Source organism: Lissotriton helveticus, chromosome 3_2 (assembly GCF_964261635.1).
Source record: "Lissotriton helveticus chromosome 3_2, aLisHel1.1, whole genome shotgun sequence".
NCBI classification, from domain to species: domain Eukaryota; kingdom Metazoa; phylum Chordata; class Amphibia; order Caudata; family Salamandridae; genus Lissotriton; species Lissotriton helveticus.
Window position 1 is genome coordinate 127,874,599 of NC_136062.1, and position 26,361 is coordinate 127,900,959.

The 26,361-nt window shown below is 45.9% G+C and overlaps 1 protein-coding gene across 1 annotated transcript in view; it reads left to right on the top strand.

Moving 5' to 3' along the window:
* Positions 1-26,361, top strand: part of MTMR10 (myotubularin related protein 10) — a 434,430-nt gene that overhangs the window by 236,415 nt on the left and 171,654 nt on the right. Inside the window, exons 8-10 of the mRNA XM_078684918.1 lie at positions 7,233-7,320; positions 14,735-14,823; positions 24,889-25,019. Of these exons, the coding sequence (XP_078541044.1) occupies positions 7,233-7,320; positions 14,735-14,823; positions 24,889-25,019 (308 nt within the window). The remainder of the gene's footprint in view (positions 1-7,232; positions 7,321-14,734; positions 14,824-24,888; positions 25,020-26,361) is intronic.

Consider the following 26,361-nt stretch of genomic DNA (forward strand, 5'->3'; position numbering starts at 1 on the left):
TTTATAATTTCTTTTTACAAGAGGCTAATTATATTTAATCAAAAGCCAGCTTAAATGTTAAGAGAGCACTGGGGACATTATGCCTCTAAAGATGTCACCACAAAAGATTAAAATGCTTTTTTACCTAACCATATTTTTAAGCTAATGCCCTGTACAGAATATAAAATGTTCTAGCAGAAACTGAAATCATCAAGACTCTTTTGTTGAGTAGGATGGCACAAGTTTTTGATGACTGGTCTGCTGCACTCTCGTCTCTTATTTGAACATAGTAAAATTCTTCATTCCCCTTCCCCTCACTAGCTGTGCTTTTTATGTACATGTAGTGAATATTCTGCTTATCAGTCATTGGGAGAAAGAGCTGCACATTCGCACTCACTCCACAGTCTGGTTATCTTAACTTGATGAGACTCTGGATGGGTCACCTGCCCTTGGATCTTCATTAATGGCTGTTGCTTGAGTAATGCGGGTTGAGCAGTGCCAGAGCGGTCAGTGCCCTGGCTTAGTAGGCTCTCTATCAACAACATGTCAACACTTTGATGAACAGTAGGTTACTGGACATAGATGGAACAAGCAGAACTCCCTAGGTTTCAGACATCTGGGTTAACCCATCAGCAGATGTGATACATATTCTGGCCTCTCTGCTAGGAGTTACAGAACAAATACCCAATTAGTTCAGGATGAATTTGTCTAAAGGTACTTCTCAATTAATTCCTGCAGTGGTTTGAAACTTATTCTAAGGTTCTGGTTCACCCATTTAGATCATAACTATATACAAACACTATTAATGGGGAAATTGTGCATGGAAGGTCAGTTAAAACTTAATTTCCTACTTTAAATTGCCCCGTTAACCTCATCTTGTTTTGTATTTTCCAGGGAATTAGAAATGTGCATATTGAAAATATTGTATCCTGAAAGTGTGACTTCTTAGGCAATGAGCTGTGTCTGTACTTCTTGGAAAGAATAAGCTCTTTACATCAAATGTCATTGTTTGGCTTCTCATTTAATGATCACTGACATTCAACAGAGGATTCCCCTTTCTATTTGACTTGTATTCTATTACAGAACTTTACCATGATATGTCCATCCGAGTTTCTCATCAACAATCCTTCCAGAGTTCCACAAATAAATATATTTTTCCTCAGCCTCTCAAATTATCAGTGACATTGAAAGTTGTTTATATCTGAAAGAAACAGGTTAGTATTAGATTCCTTACCTTAGAATATCCCCAGGCGTCAGTCTGGATCCGGAATCTTTTGCGTAGCAGTACCCCTGCGCGTCGGTAGGCGTCGTCTGCAGGCGTCCCCTGCGGCTCCGCGTCGTCGGCGTCGTGCGCCGTGAAGACGTCGCTGGAGTATATAGACGCCGCCTCCGCGCGCTGACGTCAGTTCTTCTTTTTTCCGCGCCAGTTAGCGCAGATCCGAAGAGCAGTACTCCGGTCTTTTGACCAAGTGTTTGTAAAACTTAATCTTTCTACGGTGCCGGTAGGATGCCTGGGTTTAAGAGCTGCGACGAGTGCGACCGCATGATGTCGGTCACCGACCACCATCGACTCTGCCTCCGGTGTCTGGGCGCGGACCACGACGTGGAGTCCTGCGTCGACTGTCGGGCCTTGACTGGAAAAGCTAGGCTTCTCGAGCTCCGGGTGTCTGCCCCGCGTCGAGAGCGGTCCCGGTCCGGTCGGAGGTCGAGGGAGCGGTCGAGGGAACGATCGCGGAGCCGCCATGGGCGCTCCGGGAGTCGCCACCATTCCTCCGGCTCGTCAGGTAAGCACAAGAAGTCGGGGCGTCGCCATCGCACCCCCGACTCCCCCCGACGCCCGCGTAATGCGGCCGGGGGCTCGGGTGACCCCACCCCCGCGGCCCCGCGTGGGTCGCCGACGCCGTCTACCCCATACCCGTCGGTCCCTGGGGAAGGCGCGTCGCGTGAGGAGATCGAGGCCTTCCTCATTGCTATGAGGGCGAGGTCTTCTCCGGCGGGGCCTTCGGCGCCTGCGGGCCCGTCGGTCCCGTCTGGGGGCCCGAGCGGTTCGGGTGCTCCTGCCCCGGCGCCGCCGGCGGCTCTGGCCCCGGCGCCGCTGGTTCCCTCTGGTTCGTCGCCGGCTGGTCTCCCGGCCTCTCCGGCGTCGGTTCCTGTGGGCCAACCCCTGGTACCGCCCCCGCGTGGTGCAGCGACTCCGCCGTCGGCTCCGGCCGGCGTCGGGTCCCCGGCACCGACGCCGCGCGGCGCCACCCCCCTTTCCTCCCCGACTCCGGACGCGGAGTCGGACCGACGCCGGATCCGACGCCGATGGGGCCCGTTGACCCCGACGTCTATATCGTCGACCCAGAATATGGGTATGATGACGATGAGTATGGAGAGGGTTGGGAGGGGTCTGAGGACCCTCTATCCCGTGCCTGCCAGTATGATGTGGACTGGGTAGGTGATCTGGGTGATGCCAGTGGCCTGGACGAGTCGCCCAACCCTGGGTTTGTCTCTCCGTCCCCTGTGGCGTCTGAGGCAGGTGCTGCCTATTCGGTGGTCCTGATGAGGGCTGCCAAGGCCTTGCACCTTGAGCTCCCCGTCGCGAAGGTCAAGCCGAACATTCTGACCGAAGTGTTTAAACCGCAGTCATGCCCCCAGGAGCCTCTGCTGCCGTTTAATGAGGCCCTGTCGGATGTCCTTTTGGGCACCTGGTCCAGGCCCGCTTCTGGTGCGCCGGTTGACCGGAATGTCGCGAGGCGTCACCGTCCATGCTCGGACGACCCTGCCTTTTTATCCACCCATCCCTCCCCGGAGAGTCTGGTGATCCAGGCCTCCACTTCGCAGTCCGCATTTCCGTCGGCTCCGCCCGATAGGGAATCAAAGCGGTATGACCAATTTGGTAAAAAGGTCTTTTCCTCTTTGAGCGCTGGACTGCGGTCTTGTAATACCGCGTGCCTCTTGGGCCGCTACACCCACTCCCTGTGGGATACGGTCGAGGAGTGTCTGCCGCAATGTCCCCAGGAGGTGCGGGACAAGCTCACTCGGGCCTTAGTTGAAGGCCGGGATGCGGCGCGGTACTCGATCCGTTGTGGTCTCGACACGACCGACTCGTTGGGACGGGCGATGTCCACAACGGTGGCGATTCGTCGCCATGCTTGGCTGAGATCTGCCAACTTCTCGCCAGACGTCCAAAATTCGCTCATGGACATGCCATTTGATGGCAGTCGCCTGTTTGGTGACAAAGCGGACCACGCGCTGGAGCGCTTCAAGGACTCCAGGGTCACGGCCAAGTCCTTGGGTCTTTCGACCCAGCGCCAGCAGACGGGTTAGTTTCGGCCCTTTCGTGGCCAAGGGAGGGGAGGTCCCACACGTGCTGCCAGCCACGCGACGCAGAACGCTCCCCAGCGCGGTGGCGGCCGTGGTTTCCGCCGTGGTGGCGGTAGAGGCCAGCGGCGTGGTCAGTCCACGCCTCCCTCCGCTGCTGCATCCAAGCCTTCCTAGTCCGAGCTTTCGGGCTCACGTGACGCCAGTGGGTGGCAGGGTTCGCCATCACCACTCCCGCTGGCGCGCGATAACATCGGACAGGTGGGTGCTGCAGCTTGTCCGAAGGGGCTATGCCCTCCCCTTCGAGTCCACTCCTCCAGCCATGCCACCGCAGAACCACCGTGTGTCGGGGGACCACTTGACACTTCTGCAGGAGGAAGTTACGGCCCTCTTGGCCAAGGGGGCCATCGAGCGCGTTCCTGGGCCAGAAGTAGGGTGTGGTTGCTACTCCCACTACTTTCTGGTACCCAAGAAGGACAAGGGAGGCCTGCGTCCTATCTTGGATCTACGGAACGTCAACGGCTTCCTCCGGAAGGAGAAGTTCAAGATGTTGACTTTGGCTCAGGTCTTGGCTGCTCTAGACCCACAAGACTGGATGGTAGCGTTGGACTTGCAGGATGCGTATTTTCACATCCCCGTCCTGCCGGCCCACCGGCGTTACCTGCGGTTCACGGTAGGCCACGAGCACTTTCAGTTTATCGTGCTCCCATTCGGCCTTACCAGCGCCCCACGGGTGTTCACGAAAGTGATGGCGGTGGTCGCAGCTCATCTGCGCCGGTTAGGGGTTTCAGTCTTCCCCTACCTCGACGACTGGCTGTTGAAGGCGGGCTCGCCCCAGACAGTCGTCCACCACCTTCAGATGACGGCAGACCTCCTGCACGAGCTGGGGTTTTCCATCAATGTGCCGAAATCACACCTGTGTCCCTCTCAAAAGCTCCTTTTCATCGGAGCGGTTCTCGACTCGGCGCAGTTTCGGGTTTATCCTCCGGAACGGCGGGTCCGGGATATTCAGGCTCTGATTCCCATCTTTCAGCCGTTATCCCGGGTTTCGGTCAGGTTGACGCTGCGGCTTCTGGGGCTGATGGCCTCCTGCATCCTTCTGGTGCATCACGCCAGGTGGCGGATGCGGGCTCTGCAGTGGGACCTGAAGTTTCAGTGGGCCCAGCATCAGGGCAACCTATCCGACCATGTCCTGATCTCGGAGGGCACTGCGAGACAGTTGCAGTGGTGGCTTACGGACCGCGATTGGGTCAGGGGCAGATCCCTCTCCCTTCCCCAACCGGAGCACGTGGTTGTGACGGACGCGTCCCTCCAAGGCTGGGGTGGCCACTTGGGAGAGGCGGAGATCAGAGGCCTCTGGTCTCCGGCGGAATCCCGGCTCCATATCAACATGTTGGAGCTGCGGGCGATTCGCCTAGCACTGAAGGCATTCCTCCCCTTTGTCAACGGGAGTGTGGTGCAGGTGTTCACGGACAACACCACCGCCATGTGGTACTGCAACAAACAGGGCGGTGTGGGGTCGTGGACCCTTTGCCAGGAGGCTCTGCGCCTCTGGCAATGGCTGGAACGTCAGGGCGTGACTCTGACGGTTCAACACCTGGCAGGTTCTCTGAACGCCAGGGCGGACGAACTCAGCCGTCGGTGCTCGGTGGATCACGAATGGCGTCTGAACTCGGATGTGGCGAGAGGCCACTTTCAGCAATGGGGAGAGCCTTGGTTAGATCTATTCGCCACAGAAGAGAACGCGCAATGTCATCAGTTCTGCGCGTTGGAGTTTCCAAGACGGCACTCGCTCGGCGACGCCTTTCGGCGCGAGTGGAGTTGCGGTCTGTTGTACGCCTTTCCGCCTATACCACTTCTGCCCAGAGTGCTGAAGAAGATCAGGCGCGACCGGGCCCAAGTTATCCTTGTGGCTCCGGACTGGGCTCGAAGGTACTGGTATCCCGAGCTACTCAGCATGTCAGTCGGTCCCTCGATCCGCCTGCCCCTTCAGGAGGACCTTCTGTCGCAGCAGCAGGGGACGGTCCTCCACCCGAACCTGTCCAGTCTCCACCTCCATGCGTGGAGATTGAGCGGCGACAGTTGAGGCCATTTGACTTGCCTCCTGAAGTCTGTGATGTCATTCTGGCAGCCAGGCGTCCCTCCACAAAGTCGGTATACGCCTGCCGGTGGAACAGATTTGTGGCATGGTGCACAGCAAAGGCTGTGGATCCCCTTTCTGCCCCTCTGTCTGAGGTTCTCCTCTTCCTCCTTTCCCTTGCCCAGCAGGGCTCTGCTCTGGGCACTATCAAGGGCTATCTTTCTGCCCTTTCCGCCTTCTTGAGGCTACCTGATCAGCCATCTTTGTTCAAGTCCCCTATTGTGTTAAGATTCTTGAAGGGCATCACGCACATGTATCCTCCAACTCCGTTCGTGATGCCTCAGTGGGACTTGAACCTGGTTTTGACTTTCCTGATGTGCGCTCCCTTTGAGCCCCTTCATTCCTGTCCTCTCCGTCTTCTCACCTTAAAGACGGCCTTCCTGGTAGCCATCACCTCTGCCAGGAGAGTGAGTGAGCTCCAGGCTCTTTCTATTCAACCTCCTTTCTTGTCTGTTCATCCTGATAAGGTGGTTCTTCGGACTAGACCTTCTTTCCTGCCCAAGGTAGTCTCTGCTTTTCACATTGGGCAGTCCATCACCTTGCCCTCCTTCTTCCCGCCTCCGCATCCTTCAAAGGATGAAGAGCGGCTCCATCGTCTGGACCCAAAACGTGCGCTTTCATTCTATATGGATCGCACACGCCAGTTCCGGGTGGATGACCAACTGTTTGTTGGCTACGTGGGTGAAAAGAAGGGAAGGGCGGTACAGAAACGGACCATCTCTCGGTGGGTCGTCCTGTGCATCAAAGCATGCTACTCTTTGGCTCGGAAGGAGCCTCCTGTTGGGCTGAGGGCCCATTCCACTCGGGCCACAGCGGCTACTACTGCCCTGGGCCGGGGAGTCCCTTTGCAGGACATTTGCCAGGCGGCCACGTGGGCCTCGCTGCACACCTTTGCGAGGCACTACTGCCTGGACAGTCAAGTCCGGAGGGATGGCTTCTTTGGCCGTTCGGTCCTCCAGGACTTTCTGGTGTAGGTTGTATTGGTTCGCAGACCCACCACCGGGGTTGGTATTGCTGGGGTATCTATTCTAAGGTAAGGAATCTAATACTAACCGGTTTCTTTCAGATGAACAAGTTACTTACCTTCGGTAACGATATATCTGTAAGAAACAGTAGTTAGTATTAGATTCCTTACCGCCCCTCCCATCCTCCCCGTTCTGCGAACTGATACCTAGGGTTAAGGACATCCCTTTCAGGGCCCTAGTTTTCAAATGGCACCAGTGTTGGTTCTCACATGGCTCTGCGTGTTCTGGCGCGGAAAAGCTGTGTGCAAAGAACTGACGTCAGCGCGCGGAGGCGGCGTCTATATACTCCAGCGACGTCATCACGGCGCACGACGCCGACGACGCGGAGCCGCAGGGGACGCCTGCAGACGACGCCTACCGACGCGCAGGGGTACTGCTACGCAAAAGTTTCCGGATCCAGACTGACGCCTGGGGATATTCTAAGGTAAGGAATCTAATACTAACTACTGTTTCTTACAGATATATCGTTACCGAAGGTAAGTAACTTGTTCACTACTCATACACTATGGTCATTGTAGTTCACCAGTGAAATTTTGAAAAAAATAATTGTGGTGTTAGAACGGCTTTTTAAATTTACCTAGAGATTTCCTTTTGCTAGATGTTTTGAGCATTGATAGCTTGTTTAAATTGCTTTTTCTAAATCAGCACGGCTCATTTGCTTATGGGGTCTTATTTTATTGACTTGTCTAAATTTGGCTTTAATGCCTTCGTGGCTTTAATAAGATTCACAGTAATGCTTTTCAAATCTAAAAAAAATGTTATCAATGTTTTTGCTTTTCCAGCCTTCCAGAATATTTTGTAGTTCCCTCTTCTTTGGCAGATACAGATCTTAAGCAGTATTCTCATTCTTTTGTTGGAAGGCGGATGCCAGTAAGTGAACTTATTTTACTTTGACATGTTACCCTGCATTTGGGGGAAAACCACCAAAAGTGGGTTATTCTTGAAAGAATTACATTTGCATGATTAGAAATCTGAGGATCACACTTTAAAAATATTATACCAAATTCCTTACTTTAAATGGAAACAATTTGCTTGAACATTTTATATAACGAAAGTAGGTTAGCAACAAAAGCATTCTTGTTTCAGAGTAAAGAAGTATTTATATAATGTTCATTCTTCACTCTTAAGAGAGCATTGAATTCTCAAAAATAAGTTTTATTATTGTATCTTGTAACATTGATTTATGTTCTAATGGGGACCATATATATGGCTGTATTCATGTTGGTTATTTGGAATGTACATCTAATCCTCCTGGGGCAGTTAGAGGTTGCATAACATTCTGAAATAATTTTGACCAAATCTTTGTAGCATGTAATTGAGGGCTTAGGTGCAGTGCACTGACCTGTTTTAGAGTGTTCGCCCTGCCACATTAAAATCGCGATGTCAATTTTCTGATGGAGTAAGATGTTTAATCATCTCTTTGCTTCACGTCCCCTCATTTGTAAAAATTTGAGAAGCCCAGTTTGGAGGTCACATTGTTTACATAAATTCTTGTTCTTACATTGTATACTGAAATTTTGCTGACTGGTTTTGAGTTGTTAGACATTTTTAGATCTATTTAGTGGGAGAAAAGTATAACACAATGTTCGAGGCATGTGTGCAGTAGATACACATGCTTTGCATACTCCTGTCATCTAGTGTTGGGTCCGGATGTTTGCAAGTTGTTTTTCTTCGAAGCAGTCTTTCCTAGTCACAATGTAAGGTGACTCCTCCTATGGTGATAGTGCGCATGGACGCTGACTCTATAGTTAGATTGTTTTATTCTGCCATCAGGTTCAGTCGTATATTGCTATGCTCCGGTTCGAAACCGCTCTTCGGGTTCCCCTCGATGCGCATTCCTCTCTACCTCGACGTTATTGTTTCCGTACGCATTCCCACTTCTCCACGTATCGTTTCAACATCGGAATTGACCTTTTATCGGAAAGCTACATGGCCTAACTGCGCTCTGTTAGCTCTCCGTCGATGAATCAAACTCAGTTTAAATTCTGTCCTCGGTGCCTCTCGAAGTATCCGCACACCGATTCCCATGAAGTGTGTAACTTGTGCCTTTACCCCGAGCACTAAGAAGAAAATTATGATGCTTGCAGATCGTTTCAATCAAAAAAGATTCTTTGGGATCGTCAGGCTCGACTACGAGAGATGCAGCGTCAAAGCATCGAGGACACACTGGACGTCTTCCGTGAAGGTGCCGGCCAAGAAGACATCGGGGCATCAGCTGCGAGGAGGAGGAAGCCTTCTCCAAACAAGACTCGGAACTCGAGATTGACGCCGAGGAGCTGCATCAGGGACAAGGTAACGGGAGTGCCGTAGATCCCTTGCCCCCACAAACTCCTAATAGACATAAGGCTTCGACACCACCTCTGCCTTTTGGCCAAGGTCAACACCGAGACGTTTCCGACGTCCTGCCTACAGGCCCAGCACCAAAACAACCAGTCTAACCTTCCGGTTCGGTACCAAGTCGACAAAAGTCCTCTTTGGAGTCGAAACCTTCTGGGTCCAAGCACGATTCCAGCTCGGAGCCAAAATTCTCTGTACTGAAACCCATTCCAAAAGGCCAGCCTGCCTCAGCACCTAAGCCATCAGCACCGAAAACCTTGGCTGGACTTTATTCTATTTAAAACAAACCAGAAGCAAAACAAATGATATATATATTAACTCGGAGACTGGTCATATTCATACAAAACCACCTGGAAAAGGCAACCTTCAGGATGAGGACACTTATTGCAAGATCCACTTTGCATAGAAAATCTGTAGCTACAAGTCCTTTGCATCCACCATCCCCTTCACTTTCACCTCCTCCTCCACCTCCACCTTCTCCACCTGAGAATCCTTTGCAAATTACACCTCAGGGTTCACCACAGTCTCACCATTAGGATGATGACAATGCAGATGATTAGGGGGGATACATCTCCCAATAGATCCATGGAAAGATTACATAATTGATCCCCCAGGTGACACCGATCCAGACCTTTACCCAGCCAAACCTTCTCCTCAAGATGACAATGCATCAAACCAAGAACTCCTTGTCCGGGCTGCACATTGCCATGGAGTAAAAATGCACAAAGAATCACTTGAAGATTTTTAGTTTGAGACTTTAGCATCCACGCATAGGTCATCACAGACACTTCCCATTCTCAAAGGCATGATGCAACATGCTAATGAGATCTTTAAAGATCCAGTCAGAGCATGCATCTTAACTCCTAGAGTGGACAAAAAATATAAGGCCTCTCCCACAGACCCTATATTCATCAAGGGACAGTTGCCATTAGATTCTTTTGCAGTAGCTAATGCTCGCAAGTGGGAAAACTCTCAAATATCAGGGGATGCTCCTGCGCCAGATAAAAAGTCCAAATTAATTTATGCTTCTGGCAAACGCATAGCTGCTCCAGCTGCAAATCATCCGCGTATTGCAAACATGCAAGGACTTTTATCCAGGTATGACAGGGCACTCTGGGATTAAATGGGGCAGTTACTACAATATCTTCCAGATTAGCATAAAGCTAAAACACAGGACTTAGTAAATGAAGGTAAAATCATTTCTAATTCCTCTGAACAATGTGCTTTAAATGCTGCAGACACCGCAGCAAGAGAGGTTAACACCTGCATCCTGCTCAGAAGATACGCTTGGTTAAGGATTTCAGGGTTTAAACCTGAGGTCCAACAATCAAACCTTAACACAACCTTTGGATAAGGAACACCTAATAGGTTCTAAGGTAGACCAGGAGTTAGAAAAAATGAAAAAAGACACTGAAGTAGCTAGATCTTTGGGGGCATTCCTGACTTCCTCCAACAGAGCTCCTTTTGTCGCTCCTTTTGCAGAGGAGGGTCAAAAACCACACTCACAGATCAAAATACATCAACTTACAAAGGTAACCACCAGTCCTCTCCTTCCAGAGGTTTCTTTCAAGGAGGTTTTAGGGGCAACAACTTTAAGCGTAGGGGTAAGGGCAACACACTCTAACTCCCCTTCCCCCAACAAACAGTGACTTGCCCACGCTTCCCTCCGATTACACTACACCTGTCGGGGGGAGACCACCAATTTCTCCCAATTTGGCCATCTATAACATCGGACAAATGGGTGCTTGGAATTATCCAACATAGTTATTGCCTGGAACTAACCTGCAATCCCCAAACATTCCACCTCGATCTCACAAGCTGTCTCCAGAACACATACACTTGCTAAAACAAGAGGTCCAGTCCCTGTTACTAAAAGGAGCGATAGAGCCAGTTCCAATACAGTACCAGGGCTTTACTCTCTGTACTTTCTAATCCCCCAAAATTCTGGATCTCAGAGAGCTAAACCATTATATACTGTCAGAACACTTTCACATGGTGACACTTCAACAGGTACTCCCATTTTTACAGAGAGCAGACTTTCTCTACTCTAGATTTAAAAGACTTATATTTTCACGTTCCAATTTCTCTGGCTCATTACAAATACCTCAGATTTGTGATAGCAGGCAAACATTACCAGTTCAAGTTGCTTTCCTTCAGATTGACTACAGTGCCCAGAGTTTTTACCAAATGCCTGGCAGTAGTTGCTGCTCCTCTCTGAAGACAACAAATTTACGTCTTCCCCTATCTGGATGACTGGATTATCAAAGCCAGCAATGTCTACAGCACACACAGATCACAACAGATGTACTTCATCAATTGGGTTCACCATCAATGCTCAAAAATCTCACCTGCAGTCTTATCTATGAGCCAATCTAGTCAAAGTTCTAGCCTCTCCCAAAGTATCGAAAATACCTAATATTCAAACTACAATTCTACAGTTTCAACCCAACCAAGCATTACCAGCCAAGGTGTTCATGCAACTGCTGGGAATGATGACGTCTTGCATCGCAATTGTACTCCATGCAAGGCTTCAAATGCACCCCCTACAAGAGTGCTTAGCACATCAGTGTAATCAATCACAGGGTATATTAACCGATCTAGTGTTGGTAGACAGCCGTACCCATCACTGTCTGCAGTGGTGGAACCCACAAAAGTTATTAGCAGGCTGTCCTTTTATCGACCCTTTTCGACCTACACAATACAAGGTATGTGGAGCAACAAGCTCAAGGCCCTCCACATTAACTTTCTAGAGCTTTTAGCATTTTTTCTATCACTCAAAGCTTTTTAAAGTCACCTCATAGCCAAAACTGTCTTAGTCCGAACGGACAACATGACAGCAATGTATTAAGTGCAGAAGCAAGGGGGAGGGAGGACACACTCTCTCCAACTGTTGACACTCGCTCAAGTCATTTAGAATTGGGTGATCCATCACAAGATTTATCTTCTGCCAGAACATCTCCCAGGAGTGAACAATCAAGTTGCCGATCTCCTCAGCAGAAGAAGGCAGCAAATTCACAAGTGGGAACTTAACCCAATGTTCTCCTTTCATACTTTCAACGATAGGAATTTCCACAAATAGACGTATTCGCCACAGCCGAAAACGCAAAATGCTCAAACTTTGGCTTTAGGTTGCCACACCCACTCTCAAAGGATAATGCCCTATGGATGAACTGGTCAGGGATATTTACCTATGCTTTTCCGCCTTTCCCGCTCATTCCATGGTTGGTTTGGAAACTCAGGCAAACATCCCCCACACTAATTCTGATAGCTCCAACATGGGCCCGTCAACCATGGTACACCACCCTGTTTGAGCTGTCACTAGTTTCACATCAAAAACTGCACCTTGCCTCCAATCTCCTCACATAGAACCAAGTCAGACACCCAAATCCCAAAGAACTGAATTTAGCGATCTGGCTCCTAAAGTCACAGTTTGGTTATTTAAATCTACTACCAGACTGTATGAATATTCGGAAAGAATCAAGAAGGCCTACCACCAGAGCATGCTATGCAGCAAAGTGGAAAAGATTTGTTGTATATTGCAATAACAACAGACTCAATCCTTTTGATGTTTATTGTTACAATTACAGCAAACAGAACTAGCTTACACATCTATTCATTTGCACTTTGCAGCAGTAGCTGCATACTTACAGAATAGACAACTTCTGACACTATTTAAAGTTTCAGTTATGGAAGGCTTGAGAAAGGTAATACCACCGAGGATTCTCCATGCCCCAGTGTGGAATCTCAACATTGTTTTCACAAGCCTCATGGGCCCAACTTTTGTACCATTACACAAGTGCCCTTTACAATTCCTCTCACGGAAAGTTGCATTCCTCATTGCAGTCACATCGCTGAGGAGATTTGGTGAGCTACAGTCATTAACTTTAGAAGAACGTTTCAGCTGCACAAACATCGGATAGTTGTCCGCACCAACCCAAAATTCCTTCCTAAGGTCGTTTCTGTTTTTCATATAAACCAATCGGTTGAGTTACCATTTTTCTTTCCTCCACCTGATTCTGTGGTAGAATGCGCTATTCACACGCTTGATGTTAAAATAGCTTTACTGTACTACATAGATGGGACAATAGACTTTTTCAAAGCAAAAAAACTGTTTGTTGCATTTGCTCCACCTCACAAAGGCAATCCTATCTCAAACTCTGGTATTGACAGATGGATTGTGGAATGTGTTTAAACTTGCTACATTTAAGCTAAAAGAACTGTAACCATACCTCCTAGAGTGCATTCCCCTTTGCAAAATAGGGTAGTCAGTGGCCTATTTGGGCAACATCCCTCTTGATGACATATGTAAGGCAGCTACATGGTCTACACCACACACATTTACCAAACCCTATGTTGTAGATGTGTTAGCACGTCAACAGACTAAGGTAGGTCAAGCAGTACTAAAAACACTGTTCCAAACAACTGCAACATCTACAGGTTAGCCACCACTTTGGGAGTACACTGCTTTGTAGTCTATGCAAAGCATGTGTATCTACAGCACACATGCCTCGAATGGATAATGTTACTTACCCAGTAAGCATCTGTTCTTGACATGTAGAGCTTTAGATTCACATGCGCCCACCCGCTTCCTTGTAGTTGTTGCAGTTCTGCATTATACATTTATACACATGAACATCTCCATACTACACTTACTTACGCCATTTTCACTCTCTTGCGGGAAAGCAATCTAACAGTGGAGTCGATGCCCATGCGCACTATCACCGAATGGACGAGTCACTTTACCTCGTGACTAGGAAAACAACTTGCTAATATCTGGACCCATCACTAGATGGCTGGACTATGCAAAGCATGTGAATCTACAGCTCTATATGCCAAGTACAGATGCTAACTGGGTAAGTAACATTACCCTTATCATTATGCACCAAAAATACAATTGTGAAAAAAATTGCTAAATAAAGAATTCCCGAATATAGGCAAAACATGTGTCACTTGTCTTGTTCGGGGTTTTTTTTTTTGAAGCATTAAAATAATGAACTACTTCTCAACTAAAGATTAACAAGGGAGAGCGAGAGCACAAGAGGAAAAACCACCCTTTCATAAAATCACTCCTTTAGGTAAATAGTGGTTGCTATTAATTCAGTAAGAGAAAATTACTTTGGAAATGCTGACAACAGCAAACATGGCAAGAAATGTTCTAAGTGATAAAGGGTGTTTTAGCTTTTAGGCATCAGAAACACGGTATTTATTAAGGAGTGTTAAACCACCTTCCATTGTGATTTCTCAATCCCTTCCTATCATGAGGTTATTTTATGTTAGTTGCGTCATGTGCCCATCACATTTGAAAAAGTCATTTTCTACTTAAACCAACATTTGTTTTTAACAAATTTTGCAGTTTGTGTTTTCAAACCTATTGTAGTGCGCCGTTTACCACCAGAATTAGCCAGAAATGTAACTACTCTCTCAGGTTGGAGATATGCAAGTATTTGTACATAGCCATGGTCAGGAGGCACTGTACAGTCAGTGCAATGATTACAATCTACTGTACTTTAGAGATGAAAGGGGGTTACTTTATAACAGGTGGCATACTCTTATCCGTAAGGGTGCCCAGTCTTGCATTCCCAAAATCCGCAACAGCAACAAACCGCAGATAATCCATGGGATGAAACCAGAATGTCAGTCCACACTCACTTTTATTCTTTGATGGTTCGGGCAGGCCTCTATTGGACAGTTAGGAGTACTGTCACGTTCTCCTTACCATATATGGCTACGGTCAGACTCAATCGACATGACTCCTCAAGAATGCCCTGAATCCTGGAAGTCACATACATAATCACCACATAGTGCCCCCAAATTCGTGGAGCCCGATTTGTTGAGTGAGCAGGAAAGCTAGGCATGAGAGCACTTTTGATATCCGTGTGTGTACTACTTTACAAATGTCTAATTAGATGAAGATCTTGCGATCATTCATTTTCTAAAATGTATTTAGGTGTGGTGCTGGAATCACCCCAATGGAAATGCACTTGTGAGAATGGCCAGCATCAAAGATCTGCTGCAACAAAGAAAAGTAGACCAAAGGTCAGAAACATGATGCAACTGTATGTTTGTTTGAGATGCGTTTCAGTAATTTTTGCATGCCAGTGTGAAAAGGGGGCTTGTACATTTTAATCCAGCATACCGTAGTGTTCTTGTGTAAAATATTGTTCTTGCCCGAGAGCCTTTTTCATGGCACAATAAACTTGAATATGCCCTGTGTGCACAGCCACGTTTTCACAAAAAGTAGTGACCATACCACTCATGCTATTGCCTTCCCTTTGTAGACCGTTACCACCATACAATCAGTTTATCAATTTCCACTGGTGATGGAGGGACCCTGCCTACAGATTTTTTTTTTTAATGTAACTTTTGTATACTCCTCTCAACAATTTTCTTTCTGGTCTGATCAAAACTCAGCACATATACCCTTTATTGTCCCTCACGTGTTTTTGAATTTTCAGTCCAGATTCACCACCTGCTCTCAAACAGTGTGTCTATTTCATCTATGCACTCTTAGGCTCAGAGTTATTGTGATTTGGACAGTTAATGTCCATTGCACCACTCAAACACTGCGACAAATGACCAGGCACTCTGTTTTTCCACCTTCTGGGATGAAAGTTAATCTGTCTGCTGCTTTATCTTGGCCGCTTTTCTGGAATGCTATTGGAAGGTAGCAAACCAATATTTTTCACCTTCGTCATAGAAAATACACACACTATATTATAACCACAGTTCCTGTACCTTAACCAAATAGCTGGGCATCCAGAAGTGCACACCATAGACCACGGGCTCACAGCATCCTTTTTTACGATCTTTAATCCGCCTATACAGCTTATTACTATCCTCGTAACTCTTGCTTCTGCTTCGTGTTTCTTGGTGACAGAATTATAATGTCCATTAGGGCACCAACAAAGATTCATCTGGATTACAGAAGATAACTGGCTCAGAGTCTGCTGTGAGTGACCCATTTTTCATCTATAATGGCTGAAGTAAGGGTCATGAGTATGTTTGATACTGATATGGAAATGTCACAGGTTTCACTCACATAAGAGGGAAATCGTCCGTATTCCAAAGTCTCACTCGTTTCCGAATATGATCATTGAGTGATCAATACTCATGTCTGGGGCTTCCACTAGTGTGCTGTTCAATATATTGCCTGCTCCAGATGCCAGTTAATATAAACTAATCTGACTCTCTCAATTCAAACATCTAATGTACCTGCCATTGGCTGGTTTGAGAGTATATGCCATTTTACAACCGATGCCATTATAATGCGATCATTACAACAACAGCGTTGTTACATCTCAGACCATTACAACCCAAGTAATTACAACGACTTGCTGTAGGGAGGGGCGCTGAATGTTGGAATCGTATAATTCTACTATTCCAACTTAAGTCAGTGCAAAAGTAGAAAAGGTGTTTGATTTAAAATCCAACACCTTTTGCCCCCTACAGCAAGTCATTGTAACGGCTTGTGTTGTAATGGCATGCGATGTAACAACGCAGTTGTTGTAATGACAGTGTTGTAATGGCATGTGATGTGTAAACATCGTTGTGAATTATGCCAGTTATGGTCAACCTGTTTCGGTGGTAGTTTTAATAGGAGTTCTCTTTCACAGTTTCCCTGTGCAGTTACTGTCACATTGTTTTTTGAATGAGGCCGGTAATAATTTGGCTGTGGTTTCCCAGTGGAACTAGTATTCAGGCTCGCAATTCTAATCACTCCGGCAGTGATTTGAACTGCTGAATGTATTCTGTCTTTAGGAAAAATGTGGGTTACCTTGAGCTTACTCCTTTATTTTTGCATTTAAAGAAATTTTTCCCTTCTTTCATAATGCTGACTTGTATTGGGATGAACACCACCTCTCTGTTTTACATAAACGGAAGACGAGGAAATAATGGCCATCATCAGGAAAATGTAATTTAGTTGATAGACACAAGCATATATCCACCTACATAAAAGATTTTTTTTTATACAAAGAGGAATCTCTTCCAGAAGTCATTGGCTCCCTTAAAATGCTTTTTATTTAATTTTGGGCTTAGAATTAAGTCCAACCTTAAACACAATTGTGCTATTTTAACCTTTTTTACAACTTTTATTTTGAAAGGAAAAATATGCAGAAGGGATAATTTAGGGCTGATGCCTGTAATCCAGTAGCACCATGAAGAAAAGAAGGGCCGTGCAGATAATGATTAAATGGTGTGACTGAAGGAATTTTATTTACAGGAGTTACTGTGATTTTAAACCTGCACATTTTGGATGAGAGCACTGAAGTATCACGGACTTAAATCACAGTGAGGATAAGACGATAGAGGTATCCAGGGGACGGGTGGCACCAGTAATTTCCAAACTTGGAGTTATAGTTAATTTCTGTGGAAATTGGACATTGGAGGTAGATTGACTTGCGCCACCTTTTTGTCCAGTGTAGGTTTGTTTTGGTAATCAAGTTCGGAAATGTTGTTATCCAGTCCAGCAGCCTAGACTGCAATTTATTCCACCCTACTTTTAGTCCCGGTGGCACTGTTGCTGATACTGCATTAAGACAAACAACCAAATAAAAGTTGTTTGCATTCATCACCCCGTGCAGTATACTGATTTTGAAAACTTGTTTTCCCCTCTTTAAGTGTTGCACTAGTACTGGCGTTGCTACATGCATGCATTTTCCGGTATGCTACTTCTCTGTGATCAAAATGTTATGATTTATGGAAATGAGATTTGACAGCAATAGTAAAACCGTGCATATAACGTTTATTTGCCTTTTCTTCATACGGTGACCTAGGTTGTCGCACACCTGCTTTTAATGCTGCAGTATCATCTGGCCACAGGCTCTTCTAACATGTTGTTTAGGTCTCGCCCTGGCGAATAGCGCGCAAAGCGCACTCTCGCCGCGAGACCTATAGCCGTCCACCCTGCTTCCAAGGAGACAAGAGATGGTCACGCGCAGCACGACGGAATCGGATCAGGTCGCGCGCGCGTTGACCATCTCCTGTCTCCCTTGAAAGCACACACAGAGAGACACACGCACACACACGCATGCACACACACACGCATGCGCACACACTCTCAGGCACACACGCGCGCACATACACACCCTACAACTAAGCCTCACCCGCCCCACTCACCGGGTTACAGGCTCCGTCACGCGGGGCTTCACTGACTTGCATCGGCGGCCTCTGCTCCTCCTACGTGCGGGGTAACGTGCCTACAGCGTTTCCCAGCCTCCCCTAGGGCGGGACTTCCACCTTCTCGTCCAGTCACTTAGTGGGGGCGGGCTTCCCGCAGAAGGCGGAAGTCCCGCCCCAGGGGAGGCTCTGAAACGCTGTAGAGTGCTCACTGATGCATGCTGTCGCTAGCTGCCATGATTCGCTGGACTGCCGCTGAATTTTACTAATGTGCGTGAGAAGTGGGCCAGCTTAACATCCCCTTGTTAGAACTGCCGGTGTTCAGGACGGGCGGGACTCGGCCCACTGCCTGGGCTCAGGTGACTTACATTCTGATCTTGCATTGTGTGATCTTGGACACATTTCTTTATCTCCTACTAATCAGATCCCAAATATTAGAAGCTACTCGACTCCACTACAGAGTACTACATAAAGATTTCCGTATACTTTAACGGTCACAGTCGCTTGTGGTGTACAGCATTGTAAACATGCATTACATTTAAAAAGAAAGATCGGGAAATAAAAAAGTGAAGTGGACGCAGGTTGTTTACCTTGCGCATCTCTAACCCGCAGCGCGTCCTCACGAGACCTCCTCTGCCTCCTTGGACTGCCCCGGTAGCATCGCCCAGTGCTGCGCCCGCTCCCTGAAGCAGCCCGGTCCGAGCCTCGCGCTGCCAGGAACTCGTCCGGCCGTGCCTGTCGCCTGCCAAGCTAGCTCAGCAGACTCTGTCACTGCCCACGCGCCACCCGCGGCTGCCTGGTGCCTCCCCGTGTCCTCCTCCACGCCCCGGGCTGAGGAGGCCCCCCCACAGCAGTGTGCAGGGGAGCAGTGTCCAGCAGTCTGGCTCCTGCCTGGATGCTGTCATGTCTCACCTACAAACCCGCACTTGAGAGCACTGTCAGTCAGAAGCAGAAGAGGGGCCCGGGGCAACGCCACCGTGAAGCGCGCGTTAGTTTCCTATATTTAAACTCACAAACCCTGGCCTGAGCTCTAAATACCACGCACCCTGATCGGAGAGTGTGGAAGAAAGTCGTACACGCGAACAGCAGTGGAAACGATATGTTTCCTATTGAACTCTCCACACAGACCACAGGATCCAGGCATGGACTACATTTAGGGTCTTCAGATTATGACGCTGTTGAGCACACTCGAACTTCCTAGCACAGATTGCTGGGATATTCTCCTACCCTAAAATCTGTGTTTGTGGAAAATCTCAAGGCGGCAGGTAAATAATCATAGACTGGTTATGCACTGTCATATCGACGTGCTACACATTGATTTAGGTTTGTCTTAAACTTGAAAAGAGAGTGGATGCCTTCATGATACTTTACTATTGACTACAGATTTACTCAGCCTTTCATGTGAATGACTTGCAGCGTCTTTCTTCTTAGCGCCTTTTAGACACCTTGTATGAAAGCTATACATCAGACTGACACGCTGTAAAGCTTCAAACTCATTTTGTTGTACTGCAATTGCATTTATATTGCGCTTGCTACTTACGACGAGGCGTTGAAGCGCTTTATTGACACAGCAATACAAAAAAGCTCACAATATGGTTGTTTTTGAGCGCTGTCACTCGGAAACGTAACAAAGCTGGAGCACAATAGAACAGCTGCTTCACTAGTAGAATTCACTGGTGCATGCAATATGCCAGTGTGTTGGGTAATGGGAATGCCAATGTGTACTTTAATAGTTGTAACAATTGTGTTATAACCCAGTGTTTCCCAGCTTGGAACCACAGCACGCCTGTTAGGTAACAAACTTACGCAACCCGCCTGGCTGCACTGGCGATAAGGCGAGCAAAATGTGGCTCAACTGAAGCAACCTGTGACTGGCACTGGTTTATGGAGTGCACATTTTCTGCTGAAATGACCGGACATTCGCACAGAGCGTTTCATAGTTAAAATTGTATGGTATGACGGGAGCCTCAATGAGGATAGACGGGCCATGCGAATGGCAGAGCGCACTTGGAGGTCAGCCCCCTCTGCACTGCACCTAAAAAGCCTGAAGAAACAGAGAAACGCCTACTTCAGGAAAATAAAACGCTCAAAAAGATTTCTTCAGCCTCCAGCTCGCCCAAGCAAAAAACCGCCCAAGGAAATTGTTTGAGTTAATCAGAACACAATCCAAAGAACAACCCCAGACACTCAGCACCATGGGCGTTACACCTTCCTGTGAAGACTTCTCTGCTTTCTTTAACCAAAAAACCGACAACATAAGAAGCGATCTCCTCAATGACGCAAGCCTTTACTCCAACCCCCATCACACAGCAGCGCCTGAACCAAAGAACAATGCTACATGGTCATCCTTTGGCACATACTCTGAAGAAGAAATTGGCAGATTGCTCAGCACCCTGAAACCATCCAATCACCTCACTGACCCCCTTCCTGCAAACGCTGTAAAAGACTTTACCCCTTTGCTCCTCCCGCTCTGGACTAAAATTATCAATAGCTCTCTTCAACAAGGATCCATCCCTGACGCCCTCAAAGTCGGACAAGTCACACCTCTACTAAAAAAAACAACCGCAGACCCCACTGATCTAAACAATTACCGCCCTATCACAAATATTCCCACCCTCGCTAAACTGTTGGAAAAATGCGTACAGCTACAACTGACTAAACACATAGACAAGTTTGATCTCCTCAACGCTCATCAATCAGGCTTCCGTGCAGGGCACAGTACCGAAACTGCCATGACCCACATAGTGGACGACGCCCTCCAAATCCTAGACCAAAACGATACCTGCCTCCTCATCCTTCTGGATCTCTCCTCAGCATTCGACACAGTTAAACATGAGAACTTACTCGAACTGTTAAACACAAGAATGGGAATATCAGGGACTGTTCTCAAGTGGTTCACCTCCTTTCTACACAACCGGTCACAAAGATTCAAAAGCAACAACCTGATGTCCTCTCCGGTACCTGTATCGCTAGGCGTCCCTCAAGGATCCTCCCTCTCCCCAACGCTGTTCAACCTAGTGATGGAACCTCTCACTACTTTGCTACAGACATCCAATGTTCACTTTCACATGTATGCCGACGACACCCAACTTTATCTCAAAATACAATCTCCCAAGGACATCATGCTTCTGAACACCACGATCAGAAACACCCAATCCTGGCTTGCCGAGAATCACCTCAAACTCAATGCCCTGAAGACTGAGTTCCTCCTGATCTCACCTCCCGCAAAAATCTCTACGGCTCAAACATGGCTTAAGCACTTAACGGCTCTAAATGTACAACCTACCTTCGTAGACTCAGCAAAATCTTTAGGCATAACACTTGACGCCAATCTCAACATGCAGCAGCACATCAGCAAGGCAACCAAAGGAGCGAACTTCCAAATCAATACCTTGAGAAAACTTAAACCCTTCCTTCCAGCCAAAGACTTCCAAACTGCAGTACAATCTATAGTCATCCCTCACATAGAATACGGTAGCACCGCCCTCTGCGGGCTCCCCCTAACTACAACGGCACCCCTAATAGCGTGCCATAATGCTGCAGCGAGACTCATCACTGGATCAAAAAAACACTCGCATATTTCCCCTGACTTTAAATCCCTGAACTGGCTACCTTTTGAAGCCAGAATACATCTGAAAATCGCCTGCATGACTCACAAGGCTGTACACATAAACTCACCCGCCTACCTCACTCAAAAGCTGACAATTTCGGGTGGCTCTAGAACTACTAGAAGCACAAACAATCTTCTACTGAAGCCTCGAAGATTCCGGAAGGAAAAAACCTATAAACGCTCCTTTTCAGGAATGCACCCAGGATCTGGAACTCACTCCCTCCTGAAACCAGGCTCATCTCCTCCAACAAACTGTTTAAGAAAGAAGTAAAAGCGATCCTCATGGCTAAATACACATGATCTATTATTCTGTATTCCTCATGAATCCGCTCCGTAATACCTGCCTGACCCCTTGGTCTACTTGTACTACTTGTATTATGACTTATTTGATTGTATACGTTCCCTCTTTGTATATTGTTATATTGTTGACGCACCTGTCTGACCTTGCACACTGTACCTACACCACCTCAAATATCCCTACTCTTGTACTACTGATGTACCTGTGTGACTATACATCCTGCACTCACCTACCTCAACTATGCCCACCTTTGTTATCTCCAGAAAAACATTTTAAGCACGCTTAAAAAAGTATATGCTTATTTTTGTACTTTTATATTATTGGCGCAACTGTTTGACTATGCACCTTGTACAGACACTACCTCACCTGTGACCTACCTCTTGTTTTTTTGACCTACCTATGTAAGTATGCACCTTGTACCTAACTACCTCAACTATTACATTCTATTACTCTATCACCCTCGTGTCCTGTAAAGCGCTCTGATATCTGCAAAGATCTTGTTCGCGCTATATAAAACTTTCAAAATAAATAAAATTATGGCGAACAAATTAATGGTGTCAAATCAGGCCAGTGATTGTTTCTTTTGTGCCTCGCCCGTAGTACCTTGATTTGTTTCGGCTGTGTAAAACTATTGCTTACGTCGCAGTCCAGAAATACATGAAGTGCTTAATCTTTTACTTTCTTGACTGCTGAGTGTGTCCAGTACATTCACAGATATTTCTTTACATTTCCCGTTTCTAACTGCACAATAGAAGGAGAATGCAGCACCAACCCCAGTGCGAATAAATACAATTTCAGCATATTCGGTCAGCGGACATAGCCTTATCTTCGCCCTCCATGGTGTGATCTGAACTGCTATGACTATGCATCCATGAAAGCCTCGGCAAATCATGTGTACCCTATTACATCTTGGGATACACATCCGCTGTGATAACTACTATGCTCCCTATATATGGTATTTGTCGTAAATCAATGTTGTTGTCAACAGCAGGAACTCTGCTGGACTGTGTGAGGATATTCACATGCATGACCCTTTGACCCCACAGGGGGGGGGGGTCCCCCACTATGTGCTAACCAACTGTGGGCCAGATGTAGGAAGCCTAATACCGGTCGGTAACGGCCGAAATTACCGAATTTCGGCCGTTACCGACCAGTATTAGGCTATTGAGATGTAGGTGGCTACATTTCAGATTTGGTAATTTACCGAATCGGTAATTTAAGGAAGCGATAAATTACAGATTCCTTAAAATACCGAATCGGTAAATTACCGAATCTGAAATGTAGGGAGCACTCAAATGAGTGCATTGCATGGTTAAGGTTGCAGTGCCACATAATTACATGCCACATAACTACACTCTACTGAATGCAACACACTCCACACAATACCACTCAGTACCACATAATTATATGCTACATATTTACACTGCACTCAATGCAGCATACACTCCAAACAGTACCACTCAGTGACACATAATTACACACCACACAATTACACTCTACTGAATACAACATACACTCCACACAATACCACTCAGTGGCACATAAGTATATGCTACATAATTACACTGCCCTCAAAGCAACATACACTCCAAATACCACTCAGTGCCACATAATTACACTCTACTGAATGCAACACACACTCCACACAATACCACTCAGTGCCACATAATTACACACCACACAATTACACTCTATTGAATACAACATATACTCAAAATGCTAGTCAGTGCCACATAATTATATGTTACATATTTACACTGTGCTCAACACAACATACACTCAAAATACCACTCCGTGCCACATAATTACACACCACGTAATTACACTCTACTGAATGCAACACATTCTCCACACAATGCCACTCAGTGCCACATAATTACACATCACACAATTACACTCTACTGAATACAACATACACTCCAAATACCACACAGTGCCACATAATTATATGCTACATATTTACACTGCGCTCAATGCAATATACACTCCAAATACCACTCAGTGCCACATAATTACACGCCACATAATTACACTATTTATCTATCGCCCTCACTCTATCAATCTATCGCCTCTCACTCTATCTATATATCGCCCTCACTCTATTTATTGCCCTTTATCTATCTATATATCTATCTATCGATCTATCTATCTATCACCCTTTATCTATCTATCGCCCTCACTCTATCTGTCTATCGCACTCACTCTATCTATCGGTCTGTCTATCGCCCTCACGCTATCTGTCTATCTATCTCCCTCACGCTATCTATCGATCACACTCACTCTATGTATCTATCGCACTCACTTTATCTATCGCATCACCACAGCATCACTCTGCACCACTACAGCATCACTCAGGGGCACCACAACATCACTATGTGCTACCACAGCATCACTGAATGCCACATCATCACTCGTCGCCACCACAACATCACTCAGCGCCACCACAGCATCAATCTGTGCAACCATTCAACAACAACTGGTTCAAATATGTTCTCTTAATGTTTCAAGCTTTATTACAAATGTCACAAAAAGATGTTAATATTTCACTTCTGTTCTTGGATTTTCGTCATAATAAAATACACTGAACATAATCTTCACAAAAGTTAGTTACAAAAGTTTAAGCTATTGCCATTATGAATTACAATAACTTATTTAAGTAGTAATTATTTAAAAGAATTAAAAGCCTTTGTTATTTGTAATATCAATACATCTAAGTCATGTAAATACAACACATATTGCATTACAAATGCTATAGGTGTCACATTGGCGAAAGTTATAACTATTGGCATTGTAAATGACAAAGCTATTAATTTCGGTATTTTCAAAACCAACACATAAATAAAAAAATTGTCATTTACAATACCAATAGCTCAAACTTTCCTAATGGGAGACCTATTGCATTGCAAATGCTTGTTTTGCCTTGTGTGGTAGGAAAAGTAGCTTGTGAAATGGAACAATAGGAAAAGGACAAATATGTGGTATTATTGCAAAGTAATATGGTATTGTGTTTTGTGCTTTTTTGCCACATTATAGATACCTTTGTATAATTCAGAAATAACTTGCCTTTTCATGTTAGGATTTGTAATGCAATAACCAGAAGTCACCCACAAAGAAGTGATGTTTACAAATCAGATTTGGAGAAGAATCTACCAACTATTCAGGAAATCCAAGCTGCATTTGTCAAGCTCAAACATCTGTGTGTTATTGGTAAGTTGCCTATAATTTCTTTTATCCAAAGGTTCTTGTCAGTGCAAGGAAGTTTAAACAAAGGGAAGACAATCCGTGGTTTTAATTTGAATCCGACGTTAAATATCGCCGTAGCTGTATGTGCAGTCTCTGGAGGAAATTGGGAGAGGAATACTCATCACCTCCCCAGGGGCATTTCAGAACTATTCACAAACACTTCTTCCTCATACAGAGTCCTAGTAAATCTTCTCTGAGTGCTAAATCCTAAGCAATATCCAGCACAAAGTCCAACAAGTAATTTATTTATCATATATTCAAATGTTAAATCAGTGCTCCAAGAAGAAAAAAGAATTGACTGGGCAGTGCACGTGAGTTGTGAAAAAAAGTGATAGAAGGTGCAGTAACAACTCATAATAGGTAATAATTGTTCGGCTGCTGCAAATTCAATAGTTGAAAAGAGGCATAATGGTGTCCCTCATTATTTATCCTTTTATCCTCAATACATAAGGTACAGCTAAAGCAGTCCAAAAGTGAAAAATTCATAACGTTTTCGATTCCAGGGAGATTATTTAATCAGAGTCTTCATAAAAACAACTTTAGGGTGCGTCATCCATCTTTGCAGAAAGAATTTCATGAAAAGTAGGTGGAGTACGGAGGGGTAGGGAATATAATATATATTTTTGGATTGAGTTATAGTAAAGGTGTACTAGTTCAAGTAATACCGTCATTGGACTCCGGCTTCCCTGAAGTATGTGAAACAGTATAACTTCCAATCTCAAAAACAGAAACCAATTAATTAAGACAAGTTATGAATGTGGGGACAAACAACATGACGCAGTACACATGTTCAACATTGTAAAAATAATTCATCCCACATTAAAGGCAACTGGTTCAAATGTTCTCCTTGGTTTTTAGCACAAATTTATATTTTTATTTCATTTTTGGCAGTTAACACACACCTCACCCAAAGGCATTTAAGTGCTTTACATGGGAACAGAACAATTTATGCTTTTGTTTTTGTAGACACAGGAAGATTGTGATTTGCCCAGAATCACAGGATGTTCAGCAGAGGCCTCGAGCGGCAGAGCCATATCTTCTCCATTAAGTAATTAAACCAGGCAACATATAAACCAATATAAAAATGTTTATTTGGATTTGCTTTGCCAGTGCCGGATGTTTTTAAAATTGTACAGGCATTGACAAAGCCAATAGCAGTGGCCTAGCAACTTTGAATTTGACAATAAAGGAAAAAAAGAATTTCTATACTGCAACATATCGAACATTTGCATAGTGTAGAAAGTGTTATTTTCACTGCTTTCTGATAACCACCACATTGCTTGTAGACACAACGTGGAAGCACTCT